We start from the raw sequence: 16,284 nt of genomic DNA, 5'->3' as shown, positions 1-16,284 counted from the left end.
TGTGTACATCCTACAAGTGTTTCCTACAGAAAATAACAGCTGAAATAAAAAAATATTGAAATAATTGAGGTGAAAAAACTGCAATTTTTCTCCACGTTTTACTCTGTAACTTTTTCCTGCGATGTCAGATTTTTTAAAGCAATATACCGTTACGTCAGCTGGACTCTTCTGGTGCGGGGATATATAAGGCTTGTGGGTTCATCAAGAACTCTAGGTACCCAGAGCCAATAAATGAGCTGCACCTTGCAATGGGTTTTTATTCTATACCGGGTATACAGCAATTCATTTGCTGAAATATAAAAAGTGAAAAATAGGTATCAAGAAAATTTTTGTATTTCCAAAATGGCCACAAGATAAGGTGTTGAGAAGCAGTGGTTATTTGCACATCTCTGAATTCCGGGGTGCCCATACTAGCATGTGAATTACAGGGCATTTCTCAAATAGACGTCTTTTTTACACACTGCCTTACAGTTGGAAGGAAAAAATTTAAAGAAAGACAAGGGGCAATAACACTTGTTTTGCTATTCTGTGTTCCCCCAAGTCTCCCGATAAAAATGGTACCTCACTTGTGTGGGTATGCCTAGCGCCCACGAAAGGAAATGGCTCAAAACACAACGTGGACACATCACATTTTTTCACAGAAAACAGAGGTGTTTTTTGCAAAGTGCCTACCTGTGGATTTTGGCCTCTAGCTCAGTTGGCACCTGGGGAAACCTAGCAAACCAGTGCATTTTTGAAAACTAGACACCTAGGGGAATCCAAGATGGGGTGACTTGTGGGGATCTGACCAGGTTCTGTTACCCAGAATCCTTTGCAAACCTCAAAATGTGACCAAAAAAACACCTTTTCCTCTCATTTCGGTGGCAGAAAGTTCTGGAATCTGAGAGGAGCCACAAATTTCCTTTCACCCAGCGTTCCCCCAAGTCTCCTGATAAAAATGGTACCTCAATTGTGTGGGTAGGCCTAGCGCCCACGAAAGGAAATGGCCCAAAACACAACGTGGACACATCAAATTTTTTCACACAGAACAGAGGTGTTTTTTACAAAGTGCCTACCTGTGGATTTTGGCCTCTAGCTCAGCCAGCACCTGGGGAAACCTAGCAAACTAGCGCATTTTTTAAAACTAGACACCTAGGGGAATCCTAGATGGGGTGACTTGTGGGGCTCTGACCAGGTTCTGTTACCCAGAATCCTTTGCAAACCTCAGAATTTGACCAAAAAAACACTTTTTCCTCTCATTTCGGTGACAGAAAGTTCTGGAATCTGAGAGGAGCCAGAAATTTCCTTCCACCCAGCGTTCCCCCAAGTCTCCCGATAAAAATGGTACCTCACTTGTGTGGGTAGGCCTGGCGCCCACGAAAGGAAATGGCCCAAAACACAACGTGGACACATCACATTTTTTCACAGAAAACAGAGGTCTTTTTTACAAAGTGCCTAGCTGTGGATTTTGGCCTCTAGCTCAGCCGGCACCTGGAGAAACTTACCAAACCAGCGCATTTTTTAAAAATAGACACCTAGAGGAATCCAAGATGGGGTGACTTGTGGGGCTCTGACCAGGTTCTGTTACCCAGAATCCTTTGCAAACCTCAAAATTTGACCAAAAAAACACTTTTTCCTCTCATTTCAGTGACAGAAAGTTCGGAATCTGAGTGGAGCCACAAATTTCCTTCCACCCAGCGTTCCCCCAAGTCTCCCAATAATAATGGTACCTCACTTGTGTGGGTAGGCCTAGCGCCCACGAAAGGAAATGCCCCAAAACAATATATGGACACATCAAAATTATCAAATACAAAACTACCTGTTTTTGCAGGGGGGCACATGTGTTTTTGGTCCTGGGCTCAGTAGCCTTCTAGGGAAACCTACCAAACACAGACATTTCTGAAAACTAGACACCCGAGGGAGTCCAGTGAGGTGTGACTTGCGTGGATCCCCCAATGTTTTCTTACCCAGAATCCTCAGCAAACCTCAAATATAGCTAAAAAATCACATTGTTCCTACATTTCTGTGTGGGATCACCACACTGGGACACATTTCATACCATCCAATGTTTCCTTCAGTCTCCCGGTAAAAATGATACCTCATTTGTGTAGGTGGGACAAGTGCTTGTGAAAGGGAAGAGCCAAAAACATGTTGATATTGAGGGGGAACAAAGGGGGTCCAAAAGGGCAGGTTGCAAAAAAACATTTTTAGGCTGACAAGTGCAGCAGAATTTTTATCGGTATAGATGAGACAATGCTGGGTGGTAGGAATTTTGTGGATTCCTGCAGATTCCAGAAGGTTCCATCACAAAAATGTGGGAAAAATGTGTGATTTCCAGCAAAGTTGGAGGTTTGCAGGGGATTGTGGGTACAAAAATGGTGCGGGTGCATGTGAAACACACCACCCTGGAATCACCCAGATGTTTAGTTTTCAGATGTGTCTAGGTCTTGTGGATTTTTCTACATGGCAGCATCCCAAAGTCCATAAAGTGCAGCCCTCACCATTCCAAGTGGGACGATTTTGAGATTAAGCCAAGTTCTCATGGCCCAAATGTAAAACTAAAACCCAAAATAATCAAATGTCTTCTTGCTTGCTGTGGGATAAGATGTTTTAGAGTGCGGGTGAGAGCTGAAAGACTGTTACCCACTTCAGTTGAGGTGGGGCGTAACCAGGCCCATATTGGTCGGTAGCCACCACCCCAATATTTTTTGTTTTTTTAAATTCCCTGGTATCTAGTAGACTTTCTGCCCCCCCGGGATGTGGATCAGGGGTAATTGCCCCATCTGCCTACTGGTGGGCAGAACAACTGTGGCCCCATTTATTTGGGGTGGGGGTATGGCCATACCCCCACCCTCTTATTTTAAAAAAAAAAAACTTCCCTGGCCTCTAGTGGGCTTTCTGCCCCCCACTTGGGGGCAGATGGGCCTTCCAAAAATAGGCCCTTCTGCCCCCAATGGGGGGCAGATATGGCCAACAGTAAGCAACCCTTACCCAAGGGGCTGCCCCCCTAAAGAAAACACATGCATACACACAAACACCAATCCCTGGTGCCTAAGTGGTTTCTGCCCCCATGGGGGCAGATTGGCCTAACAAAAATCGGCTGATCTGCCCCCAAGGAGGGCAGAAATGGGCTAAATACAATTTGCCCCCCAGGGGAGCGACCCGTGCCTAATGGGTCACTCCCCATCTCTAAAAAAACAAACAAACAAAAAAAAACACACAAAAAAAATCTGCCCTGGCGCCTAGAGGTTTCTGCCCCCCCTGGGGGCAGATTGGCCTAATAACAATAGGCCGATCTGCCCCCGGGGGGGCAGAAATTACCTAAAATAAATTTGCCCCCCACACCCTCCCGGGGATCGACCCTTGCCTAAGGGGTCGCTCGCATTGCGTGACATTGGCGCAAAAAAAAAGATCCCCGGTGCCTAGTGGTTTCTGCCCCCCCCCCCCCTTGGGGGCAGATTGACCTAACAAAAATTGACCGATCTGCCCCCAAGCGGGGCAGAAATGGTTTGAATACAATTTGCCCCCAAGGGGAGCAACCCTTGCCTAAGGGGTCGCTCCCCATCTCTAAAAAAAAAAAAAAACACACACAAAAGAAATTTGCCCTGGCGCTTAGAGGTTTCTGCCCCCCCTGGCGGCAGATCTGCCTAATAACAATAGGCTGATCTGCCCCCGGGGGGGCAGAAATGGCCTAAAATAAATTTGCCCCCCCAACACCCATGGGGATCGACCCTTGCCTACGGGGTCGCTCCCCTTGCGTGACGGCGCAAAAAAAAATCCCCGGTGCCTAGTTGTTTCTGCCCCCTTGGGGGCAGATTGATCTAAAATTGGCCGATCTGCCCCCAAGGGGGGCAGAAATGGTCTAAATACAATTTGCCCCACAGGGGAGCGACCCTTGCCTAATGGGTCGCTCCCCGTCTCTAAAAAAACAAACAAAAAAAAAAACAGCCAAAAAAAATTTGCCCTGGCGCCTAGAGGTTTCTGCCCCCGGGGGGGCAGAAATGGCCTAAAATAAATTTACGCCCCGCCCCCTCACCCCTCCGGGAAGCGACCCTTGCCTATGGGGTTGCTCCCCTTGCGTGACATTGGCGCAAAACAAAGATCCCTGGTGCCTAGTGGTTTCTAGTGGTCCCCTTCTGTGCCCAGGACGTAACCATTACGTCCTGGGCACAGAAGGGGTTAAGCTTTGATTAGATTACGTTTCTTCTGCCGCTTTGGACAGCCAGTATTGTTTTTGTATGTGTTTCATCTGATTTTGAGATTAATCTACATGACCCTAGCATTGTTAATATAGGGAAATAAATATTCTAACTTTTACTAAAAAACTGTGGTTATTCATGACTGAAAGGTCATGGTGCGTGACAATTACTGACTCTATTGATTATTACTGTTATTGATTGGTGATGATTATTGACTGTTGTTTATTGATTATTGGTTATGTACTGGAGCTATGGTAAGAACATCTTAAGTGCGAGTCAAAAGGTTCATCGACCTATTTGTGTCCCCTTGTAAGTTTACTTGTTAAGGTCAGACGTACTAACACTTGCTTCTGTCAACTCTTTTACTTTTCATTTTCAATTTATGTGGCAAGAAAATTCCAGTTAAGAATTTACAATGCTACTCGCTCAAACCCGAGACCTCCTGCATTGCAAATGCTTGCTTTTACTTTCATTCATGCTGGACAGCAGCCACGCTGTAAATGTGCTGTTGGCTGAAAAGCATGGATTTGTTGATGGCCATGCGTGATGTGGCTAATATAAAGGTATGCAGAAAGACGGCTAGGAAAATGAGAGAGACTTTTTGTGTGAGATGCTGGAGCACACGAGGAATGGAGAAGGATAAGTTATAAAAACTAAAAAAAAATGTTCATGCTGCGAGTTAAAAGGCAAAGACTAACTGTGGATGCACAAATGATAATTTGACACGTCTGGCGTTGTGTCTCAGGTTTTACCTCTTTCTCTTCATTGTCTCTCTTTTTCTACATCTTTAAATCTCTCCCCTCTTCACGACCGAGCAATAAACATAGCTCTCGCTATCCTCCAGTCCCCTCTCTGTGTCTATTAATCTAGTCTTTCGTTTTTGTTTATTACTCCCTGCTCCAGCTCACGAGGGTCAAGGGTCGGTAAATATTGTGATGTCACGCTGGCAAGATGGCGGAAGGGTGAGAGTTGTAGAGCTCGGGGAATGGGCTGTCAACCATCTCGCTGGGGATGCTAGACACATTGAGGGCGAAAGAGAACTGTGAACTACTGGGGAGCGGTTGTCGGTCACGAAGTCGGCGATGGTGCTGGACTCTATCGCCGATACAGTACCTGTCAGCCCAACAGCATACCTTGACTTCCCCCAGAAGGAAGGGTGCTTCAGGGGATTGTTTGTGGTGCTTGTCAGTTTTTAGGTGGCTGGGAGGGGATCGAGTGGTGTTCTGTGGGACCTGGTGTTTCAATTGCTGCCAAGTGCAGCAGTAGTAGTTAGCTGCAGTTGATGCACAAGGAGATTTAACAGCTGTTGGTCGAATTTAGATGTTAGCCAGCGGATAGCGGTGTGGTGGTCTCCACAGTTAGTTGAAAATATTTATTTTTCTGAGCTCATACTTCGTATTCTGCATTTGAAAGAGGATGTCAGTCTCTCGGAAAGAATATTAGGATACCAGTAAGGATTACAGCTATTGGCTTCACTCCTTAAGTTCCCTAAAAGCAAAATGTTTTGAGACAAATGTATTTAGTTTTTCTTTTACTCTTTTTACAGATAATACATTGCTAGTACTAATTGACAAAATCCTAATTACATAATATAGATAAAGGACGTTTTACTAATTATCTCGGACTGTAAATGCTCGATAAATCATGGAGTGTAATTTTTACATGCACGCGACCATTATATTTTTATCCGTGCCATTGCATCTCTTTCGGTACTCTTTTGATAAGGGTGGTATGTTAGTCATTGGCACTTTTCTCGCTTGATGATAGAACGGATTTGCTACATGTTTTATCGAAATAGAATGTTTAATCACAATTACCACGTTATTTCAAGCCATCTAACATGACAAAGTTATACGTTTAGAAGTTTCAGACGGACAGCCGAGTGACCAAGTGGGAGAAAATGTTAACAAGCACCGTTTAACAATTGACCGTTTTCGATTGGATGCACTGATAAGAAATTAGCATTTGACTTAAAGGGGCTGTGCTTGGCCTAGTAGAGAATGGTGGTTTGTTCAAGCCTAAGATTATTGTATTGTACTGTAATCGTATTTATATAGCGCTTACTACCCCTGACGAGGCGTCAAAGCGCTTTTTGGTGAGTACCACGCTACTCTGGAACCCAACAAGAATTAGTGATGGATTAGCATTGGGAAATAATGAGTACAGTTTTAGTATTATTGTGAGTTAATTTGAGCCGCGGATATGAGAGTTTGTTAGTTAGATTGACTGGAGTAATGGAGGGGTGGAGGAGGAAAGAAATCCAGAAGTGTTAATTGGGAGTATATCCTTAATTTACTCAACCCAAAGGCTTGGGATGAGTAAAGGGGGGTGGAGGAGGGAAGAGTATGTGGAAGGGTTAGGGAGAGCATAGTAGCAGGGTGAGATAAATGCGGGAGAATTTAGTAGGGTTGTGTGGGAGGTCACAGTAGTAGAGTGAGGTTTGGTGAGTTAGATGTGGAAGCGGAGGGAAGAGCTTAGGCAGAGTTATTTAGGCGATGAAAGTAGTAGAAAGGATTTGGGATGAGTCAGAGTGAGAATGGAGGGTAGTTTGATAGAGACATGACATATGATGATGGGTAGATAAGTGTGATAAGATGAGCAGGAATTCATAGATATCTAGTATAACAACCCACCCAGGAGCCATGCAATGACCCACGAACGTGCCAAGCACAGAAACAACATATACACATACATACATATATATATATATATATACACACAATTATCACTTTTATTTTTTATAAACGTTCTTTGGAAATGGGATCTCATTTTGGCAGTTAGCATGCCAATGATAAGGAGGAGAAAACTGCAAATTGTGGGCTTTGACCGCCTACATTTATGCCCGGCACATAAGTTTTATGGAGAAGTCGCGCTATGCTCCCTTCTCTCACAGCCGATGCAGTGGGACTGTGGGCCCAGTGCTTTATCCATAAGCAAGTTTGTCAACTCTGTAGACACGCTGGCCAGGCTGTTGGCATGACACGTACGATACACTGTAGCACCAGCGTCCCTTTGCACTGGGAGAATTGGCAAGTCTTGGGTTGGTCTCTCAAGAGCCAATTAGCCTATTTTGCACAAAAAAATGTTCTGAATTTCTCCTAAAGTGTTTACACATTTTGATTTTAATTGGGAACTAATTCTTCCTATTTTTCCTAGCTCTATTTAACCGAAACAAGGTAAATTTACATGAACTGGACGTCCCTCATTTTTACAATTTAATTTGGAACGAACGATGTCTGTTACTGTTTTCCAACCATTTAATGATAACATACGTGGGGCCTAAATGTATCACAAGCCACGGGGCATTCTCTCTTTTATAGTACTCATACGATACTAAAGGTCTTAAGGTATCTAAAATTGGACAAATACCAATCATATACATTTAATTAATGTAGCACTTGTATTATTTGCCAGAGTTGTGCATACCAGATGTTAGTGTTAAAAGATTATAGACACTCAATTTAATGACCGCTGAGAGGTGCACTGCCTATTTCAACCTAGCATCTTTTAAATTCGTGATCTGGACGTCATCAGGCATGTCAGTGTAGAGTGTATACCTGTCTGAGCCACCTTACTGTGTTCATTTCACCTGAACAAACAATTTTTGATGTCTTTCAAGCACCTGTACCCATTGCAGTCATTTTTATGGCAGTAAATGGAGCAACTTCTCTTGCTTTTTTAAAAGATTTATTTGGCAAAGAAGTTCTATGCAACCTGTATCCTCGTAGACTAGTTGAGAATATGATATCTCCCCATTCCTAGCATTTGTGAGCTAAGCGATCATCTTGCGTCATTTTCTAGGAAAGGACTCTTAGTCCTTGTTCTGTCTTCTTCACAACCACCTGTCCAGCTCTTTTGAACAGTAGCCAAAGAGCAGTGTAACGTTGGAAAAACATTGAAGAATCAGGGGAAGTTGCTTCTTAAATCTACTTGTCCTGTAAAAAATCTACTTGTCCCTTAGGTGCCATGTAGTGCGGCAACAAATTATGGCAGCAATCTAATTATGTAAGAGGTATGATAATAGCCCCTCTGATTATGCCAGGGCTACTGCTATAGTAGGGCGGCTTGAATACTTGCAGTCTCAATCCCCTCTATAGCAATTTCTTTATTTTGCCACCTTTCCGCAGATCTACAGGTTGGGGGACGCAGTAAGCAATAGTTCCATGGCTGGAATGCCATTGAGTCTGCAAACTTACTGTCGTGTTTTAAGGATTTTCACCAGCTCTTCTCCAATTTTTCCCCATAATGAGAAAGGTTGGAAATTTACTCCTGACAATGGCAGAAGTAGAAGTTCTTCCAGGGTTGGGGAAAAAAGTGGTTGGAGGGAAAGTGAACTTGTAAACGCTCAATAGATTTTCACATGAGCAAATCTACACATGCATATTTGCTCGTGCTAAAATACAGTTTACAAATATTTTGTAGGAGTAAGATTTCCTGATCTACTTCTGTAAGTTCTTGTGAATTCATGAAAGGTACTAATTCAAAGACATATACCATGCGTGCACATTTGTAACTTTAAGAATTGGGTCCTTAATTAGGTCTGGCGTTAAAGACATTTTGTTTTTATTAAACTCTATTTCTCTCTCCATCAGCTGGCTTTACTGTGAGTGATCACATTCTGCTCTTCCACAAGGAGCATATTGGCACACAAAGTTTTGTTCAGTGCCAGGTACCACTGTGGCAGTCGGCGGAATGAAACTGGAGGTGGTTCCCCTGCAAAGAACATGGAGGGGGACCCCCTCACGCCCACCCCTCTCCCCCCCCCCCCGAGACTACTCAGCCCAGGTGCTGTGCTGAGTGAGCCCCCTGGAGGGGGGCTGTGGAGCCTTTGTTAGGCCACCGGTGGCAATGTGTGCTTTTTGAGACCAAAAAAACGTTTTTTGCTTTTTCCAATGTTACAATGGTGAGGGCATGGCAGCTCCCTCAACAATAAAGGGTTACAAAAGCCATGTCAAAACAACATGCATTGATGAAACCAAAAGACTCACAAAAATGTTGGATTGGTTGGCTTTGCCAGTGCTTGTTTATTTTCATGCTTTCCATAATGTTTTTGAAATGGTTACACTGATTTTTCATTAGGAATATTTTTTATAAATACTAGCATGCATCAACACGTTTTACAAATTGACGCTTCGAAGAAATAGCACCTAAAATGTCATAGTAGCAAAACTCTTGTCACCTACTTGCATTTTTTTCTGAACTCTTGCTTACAAGCTTCAGCAAATATTTGCATCTAATCAGAGAGCATTCTGGGAGCATTATATTTAGGCTCATATTGTTAAACTTTTCAAACGTGTATGTACATTTTCTTTTTTAACTGGAACCACTGTCAGTAGTGCACTGTGACTATAAAACATTTATTTACAGTGTGCACCCTAATAATTAAGTCTTTTCATTAATGAACCATAAATACAAGTTCGAACAGCATTAACATATGGACACATATTACTTCAAATGCAGACAGTTCACTTCTCTGTAAACTGGCAGCCAAATGGTTTGTGCTGCAGGGGGTTGGGCCTACTTTTCCTAAGAACAAAATTAACATGAAAACTTGTTGGCCTTGACCTCGGACAATATGTCCGGGCGTGGGGCAATAGGAATTCCACAACCATTGTGTGGTAACGCAATGGTTTTGCTTGAGGCCTATACAAAGGGATGCTCGGGTTCATTGTAATTGAGGTGTTTGATACCTTTTGGAGAAGCTTTTATACTTGGGTGCAGGCATTTCTTGACCCGCGTGAGGGAGAAAAAGTAATGAGAGTACTGGAACCACCAGCAAGGTTGTTTATTTTTATTTTTTTCTTGCTTGAGGAGCGTATTTTCTAACTTAAAGTGCACTAGAAAGAAGGGCACCCTCAAATCCTGCTCAGCCTTATGGGGTAGTCCGTTTATAATTAATGTTATCAACCACTTAATCATATGTCTCATTTGCCCACTGGCTACCATGCCCCCACTCATACGACACGTGCTGTGTGCATCCTGCCACTCCGTGTTTTCCCTCGCATTGCTAAAGAAAATTACATGGCAAGTGGGTGACGTGCATTTATATGGGAAAAGTGCAAGGTCCTGAAATGTTAGATGCTAAAACTCCACATCACCCTGAGGTAAACCAAGAAAGGGAATCAAGCCTCCTTGTCCATATTTGTGTGCTTCACAGAAGCGGAAATGCCATCCCTGGAGTAGAATTGCAGGAGGACTCCGATGGCCTGTGTTCTTGCCCCTTCTGGTTGCCATGTACTTGCCTAGCATCTCAGCAACAAATACAGTCAGATTGAAACTCTATTATTTTAAATTTTTGGCCCTTGTTTTTTGTTCATAATTATTGAGAGTATGGTGGCATTTTTATTTTGATTATAGATAAAGTTACTAATTTTAATGTGTAGTAGACAAATTTTATTCAGATTTTTGATGTAGTCTTGCGCTATAGCAACAGTCATGTCTTTAGCAAATGTATTTTTCTTCTGAGATTTTAAATATTGTGTTACTCCCCTGATGTGGTGTTAATGCCAGGTAAACATAGCACCATTTTAGAACTCTGAAAACTGAGCCCAATCCTTTTTTTAAATTGATAATCACTACAATTATTATTTGTTTTAATATTAAACCATTTTTGATTTTTTTCATCAATACTTTAAGGGACCTTCAGTACGGATATTTCCCATTTGAAAATCTGTTTGTATTTTTCTGGCCCATGTCTAGCCGAGGGCTAGTGAGAATGTTCTAAAATATTTTCCAACATAAGTGACTGGAGTTTAAAATTGTGTATACATTTTCAGTGCACCGCAGTAAACCAATGGAGAGGGGAGCACTCTTGTTTAGTCATGTCTTTGTGATCTAGTTAGCAACGATGACCAGTGCTGAAAAGTACTATCTGACGTTTGTGCGCCAATAGATCATTTGGGACTCGAGCACTCCAAAAAATGTATGTCTTCTCTCTCTGCTTTTAATACACCCTGGCCTTTTGCTCTGCTTGAAACTCTGTCCTTCCCTCATCCGTTTTCTTCTATTGGTTCCCTAGAGTCCAATACTAGGAACTTGAATCTAAAGATCTCACTGGTGTATCTACTTTCCTTTCCCATGATGCAGTGCCTGCCATAGCTCATTTGCTCTGTTTTCAACAAAGTTACATGATCATTATCAGTGCACATGGGTACTTAAGACTGAACTATAGCAGTCTTCAAGTGCCCCAGAGATGACAAAGTCTGGTGCCATCTCTTTTGCTGTAATATGATAGACTAATTTCTATACTTTGTGTGTGCGCAGTGTCTTGGCCAGTCTTTCCCTTGAACACAAGCTACCAGCATTTTATGTACATCACAGTTGGGATTGTCAGTCACCTGTCCTACAAGGAAAAAACAAGCATGGCTTTGTGTGGTAAAGTGAGGCCTACTGGCAAGGGCATTTGTCGAACAGGTACAGTTCTGTACAACACTTTGTTACCTATAGCATATTGGACTGAAGCAGGAATAGATTACAAGGCACCATGGCATAGCACACATAAACCAGTACGGTGCATGTATGTGATGTAAGTAAGTCCCAGTTATCGGTACATTCTAGGCTGGGCTCTGTTTTTCTGAACATTTCCTTAGTAGCTAGTGTAGTTTGGAAAGTGCATCTAAGGACGATCCTACAACACCATTCACTGTTATCTTGGCTGTCCATACAGTGATGCTGAAGCATGGATGGCACCTTCAGGTGTGGACAGCTGGTATAATCTTGTGCCATTTACATGGTTAAAGTAGATGTTAAGTCCTTGTCTGGAGTATTTATCAACCAACAGCATGTTTAATGAGAGGAAGGGTGGTGCTCATGCGTGGTATTATGGATAGGTGGCATTGGTACCTAGTTTGTATCATGGAGGAGGCAACAGTAGCTACTTTTGAGGTAGAAATGATAAAGAATTATTGCATTCATCAACTATGTTGGTTCGTGGTGTTTTGGTAGGTGTGTCAGGGAGTTCTTAATCCTTGGTATGGGGCTGCAGTGGTATCGGTCTATTGTGTAGTATTAGTGTTATAGGTAGTTTTGCTATTAACGCCAGATTTCAGGTGCAGTGGAGCTTGCAGCCATTGGTGTAGGGGGACACAGGTGGTTGATTCTACGGTGTGTTTGTAAGAGGTTTGGCTTTGCCCCTGTGGTGGAAGTAGGGATGCTGTCTGTCGTTGGTCTTGGTGTTGAAAGGTGACTTCTAATGGGAGTGGCATAAAAATGGCACCTTCTAGTGTTTTATACTTTATTGGAGTAAATTAAGTTTATGTTGTTGTGTTAAAACACCTAGCCTTTGAAATTGTGATATGACCATAATTGTGTTGCTGAATTTTGGTGGTAGGACTGGATTGGTGTTTTGCTCCAGAGTATAGAGATGGCTTGTGTTACACATGTAATGGTGGCTTGTCTGGTCTGCTTAAGTTTCGGCTGTAGTAGAGTTGTCAGCCATGATGCAGGATTGTTATGAGTCAATGATGGATGTGTGAAGGGTTTTATTGGCCACTGGTGTAGAGGCAGGGTAGACTTAAGCCACTGGTGTTTGGGCAAGGCTAATGTTGCCGTGTGATATTGGGGCAGGGATAGTTTTGTTCCCTGAAGCAAGGTAAAAGTAGTGAAGTTGAACATGGGATGAAAGTTCACAGAAGAGATTACATTACTGTATTTCCCACTCATGTTTTCTATTTTTCAGTGAGGATGGCGGCTGGTGGCGGAGTTGGCTGCAGCAGAGCTATCAGAATGTGCGAGATAAGGTGAGACATATCTGGCATCTGCAGGCTTCAGCTATGGGCTATGAAAGTGTCATGTTCGCTGGAAAATTCCATTGTCTTTTCCTTCATGGGTTCTGCTCACCTTTGTTGTATCGTCTGCTCCCTTTGCGCCTCAGCCCCCTTCTGTGCTGTGCCCATCTAAATACTGGGGTATCGTGGTCCGTCCACTTCTTTTGTTCATAATGCCGCATTGTACCGTTATCTCTCTAACACAATCACTAAAACAGTTCCACAGCTCCATCATAGCATCACCAGAGATGACCTGCTGCTCAGTCACTAGTCACAGGGCAGTCCCACAACTTCATCTAGTCACATAGTGAAACTTACATGCTATCTTCCAACAATCCAGGCTTCCCAATATTGTCCTGGATTCAACCCCATGACCGAGACGCTACTGTCAACACAAGTAAAAAAAATAAACACAAGACAATGGTTCCCTTCGGAAGAGGTTTATAGCCTAAACCTCTTAGGCAAATTATTATGATTCCGAAACAGATATAAGAATCATACAATCAGTATAATATAGCGCATTACAGGTGCCCCAAAATGACACAGTGAAGGTGAATAGTAATAACCGTGAAAGTGTGCATTGGTGCTGTAGAAATATATATACATCATATATGTACGTTCATCTGTAGGGGCTGATACATTTCTAAATCAGTGGCAAGACTCAAAATCAAAATACAGTAATGTATACATCATAATGAATCATATCAGTCCACTAGTTGATTTGTCGACATTTCGACCCTACAGTGAGTGTTTTACCAGAGTCATCATCAAGACAACAAATTAATGGAAGCAACCCGCATAGGAGGGGAAAAAATCACCATATGGAATAGAATGCATTAGGACACTAAAGTAGAGTCGCTAGGAAAGGTTAGCCCGATGTGGCCGTAAGTCTGATGACTGCACCGTCCTAGGATTGGTGTTAAGGGACTTCTCAAATTGGTGTCTTGTGCAAGAAGTTGTGATGTCAAATTAGAAAATCCTAGTCATAGCAAAGCAAAGTTGAGATCTTCTTTGTGACTTTATTTCTAGAATTTTCCAAAGGAGGAGATAGAGATAGGCAAGCACTGACTGAAGGCACTGTGGATTCCATGGGAGAAGGTGCATGTTTCCTTGTTATTGGGATATTTTCAAAATCTGTCTTTCCTTAGCAGACTGGTGCATAAGGGGAAGGCCATGCGTGACAACAGGACATTTCTTGAGTCTTCCACAGGCTGGACACGCAAAACAATTTAGCCCAGTTTTTTGCTTCTAGTCAGGACTCTGGGCCAACTTTAGATTACAACCAGCAATCGGACAAGGGTGAAGAAAGTGCTGTGTGATTTCTGAAGCACTGGCGATGTGACGAGGAATGTGCGATGGCCTTATACTTTGCAGTCAACCTGCCTCTTGTGCTGCACGCAACACGATTCAGACAGTGCATACTTTTCTTGTATACTATGTGTATACCCAACACAAATTAATAGAGAAAGACTCAACCTGTATCAGTTTGAATGCACTGCAAAACAAGCATTTGCAAAGCCAATAAGTCCGTTTTTTGTTAGGATGAGTGCTTGATAATAGTTGGGTGAATGCGTTTCCCTAGATGTCCTGGAAAGAAAATATCAAAACAAAGTAACATTTTGGGCACCAGCAATATGGAAAGCCCCTTTTTGAACAGGCCACAGTAGCAGAGTTGTACCGTCAACGACTAGTGTTATGATAAGGAATCAGAAGATGAAATTTGGATTGTAAGGGACGAACATAATAGGCCTACTGAACAGTATAGTGAATAATACATACTTTTGAATAGGGGCCAATATTTTAATCCCATCTTTGAGAAAGCCAGTGTGTGCTCAAAACTTTTGTGCATAAGTAAAGTTGTCAATCCAGCTACAAGTTACCATGGCAGCAAAGTAAAACAAATCCATGCATATGGGCGATTAGTTTTTGAATAGACTATAGCATTCAAACAGAAGGCACGCCTAAAAAAGAAAGACTTAAATCAGCAATTGAAATGTTATTATGTGAGCAAACGGAATACATCAAAGAGCACACACTGGCTGTAGTCTAAAAAAGACTACTTGAGCCCCATCACCAAAATCAATGGAAATACAAATGGATCAATGTAATTGCCCATGAAATACCGTGGTCTTGGACAGACCAGCAGCCCATTGACATGCCAAAAAAACTACATGGAAATACGTTCAATTTATCAACTACTCTGCAGCTTATTACCCATTAAGTAGGGACTGTCTGTTGGTTAAAAGCTCCCCCCTCCTCTCTCTCTTTCTCTCTAATTCTCATTGTTGAAAAATTTAAGACACGAGATCCTCCAGATAGATAGATAGATAAAGCGGTCTGTAGCCAGAGCTAATGAGTGAGTTGCTTTTTACATTGGTGCACCAGATGAGATTTGGTTAGATAACTAATGGGATTAGGAAGGAGAAGTATTTGATGGAATGCTATGAGAAACACCTGTAACATGAAATTCCTAAATGAAAGTGCGCATTGAGATTGGGTGGCCAAATATGCACATTATTCATTATGTAGAGAATCTGAAGGTGGCTAGATCTTTATCTCTGTTGAATTTTGGATGCTACAAAATAGTTTTTCAAAGTGACAGTGTTCTACAAGCTAATAAAGATTCTAAGTAGATTCTCAGGGTTTTCACTGAAATCACTGCAGATTGCTGGCCCGACTCTATTTTGTTGGAGTAAATCGGGTGGGTCCTATTGAGTAATGTAGATGAAATATACCTCCGACATGGAGTCATCAGAATATAATAAATTGATTTCTAGGGCGGTATTTTTATGTGGTATTTGTATAGCACAAAACTAATCAAAAGGGAAGCAGAGCACTGGTGTTGGATGTGATTGGGCAAGCACTGTTGCACAGTATGCTCCACCCACCTATTATGATCTTTTTGCTGGTTAACCTACTCCTTGGGAAACCTTGTTGTAACTTCTAATTCTTCTACGTAGTCAAGAGTTATAGTCTACCCGAGCCTGCAATGCCATTAGTGAAAACTAATAGCCAGCATGGATGTTTCTCATTTGAAAAGTTAACATCTACTGAAAGGCTGCATAGCTAGGCTAAAATGAAATATATTCCTGCTTCAAAAAAAGGCAAATGCCAAACTGCTGGAACTGGTAGAAGAGGCCACTGGGCTAACTTCACAGTTTTGGCGCCAATTGTGTACAAAATTAGATCCCAAAAAAAAAAAATTCATAAATCGGATCAGTAAAACAATGTGTAAAAGTGTAATTAAATATAATTTCTGTTTATCAGTTCAGACAGAAGACCCAGCAATTGGGCCGACCCGACCACTTAGGGCACAGAATGCTATATCAGCTAAGCCATTC

The 16,284-nt window shown here is 42.3% G+C and overlaps 1 protein-coding gene and 1 long non-coding RNA gene across 3 annotated transcripts in view; one reads left to right on the top strand and one right to left on the bottom strand.

Annotated features, from left to right (window-relative positions):
* Positions 1-5,016, bottom strand: part of LOC138284508 (uncharacterized) — a 101,033-nt gene extending 96,017 nt beyond the window's left edge. Inside the window, exon 1 of the long non-coding RNA XR_011201407.1 lies at positions 4,931-5,016. This is a non-coding gene — a long non-coding RNA (uncharacterized lncRNA). The remainder of the gene's footprint in view (positions 1-4,930) is intronic.
* Positions 5,017-5,089: 73 nt separating this feature from the next.
* The window catches only part of BSDC1 (BSD domain containing 1), a 148,801-nt gene continuing 137,606 nt past the window's right edge, over positions 5,090-16,284 (top strand). The window contains exons 1-2 of one of the 2 annotated variants that reach the window (XM_069223374.1): positions 5,090-5,140; positions 12,856-12,916. In XM_069223374.1, the coding sequence (XP_069079475.1) occupies positions 5,130-5,140; positions 12,856-12,916 (72 nt within the window). In that variant the 5' untranslated portion in view covers positions 5,090-5,129. The other variant, XM_069223373.1, reaches the window with a different exon arrangement.

This window comes from Pleurodeles waltl, chromosome 3_1, assembly GCF_031143425.1.
Source record: "Pleurodeles waltl isolate 20211129_DDA chromosome 3_1, aPleWal1.hap1.20221129, whole genome shotgun sequence".
Taxonomy (NCBI): domain Eukaryota; kingdom Metazoa; phylum Chordata; class Amphibia; order Caudata; family Salamandridae; genus Pleurodeles; species Pleurodeles waltl.
The sequence above is the reverse complement of the archived record's forward strand: the minus strand, read 5'-3'. Positions and strand labels throughout refer to the sequence as shown.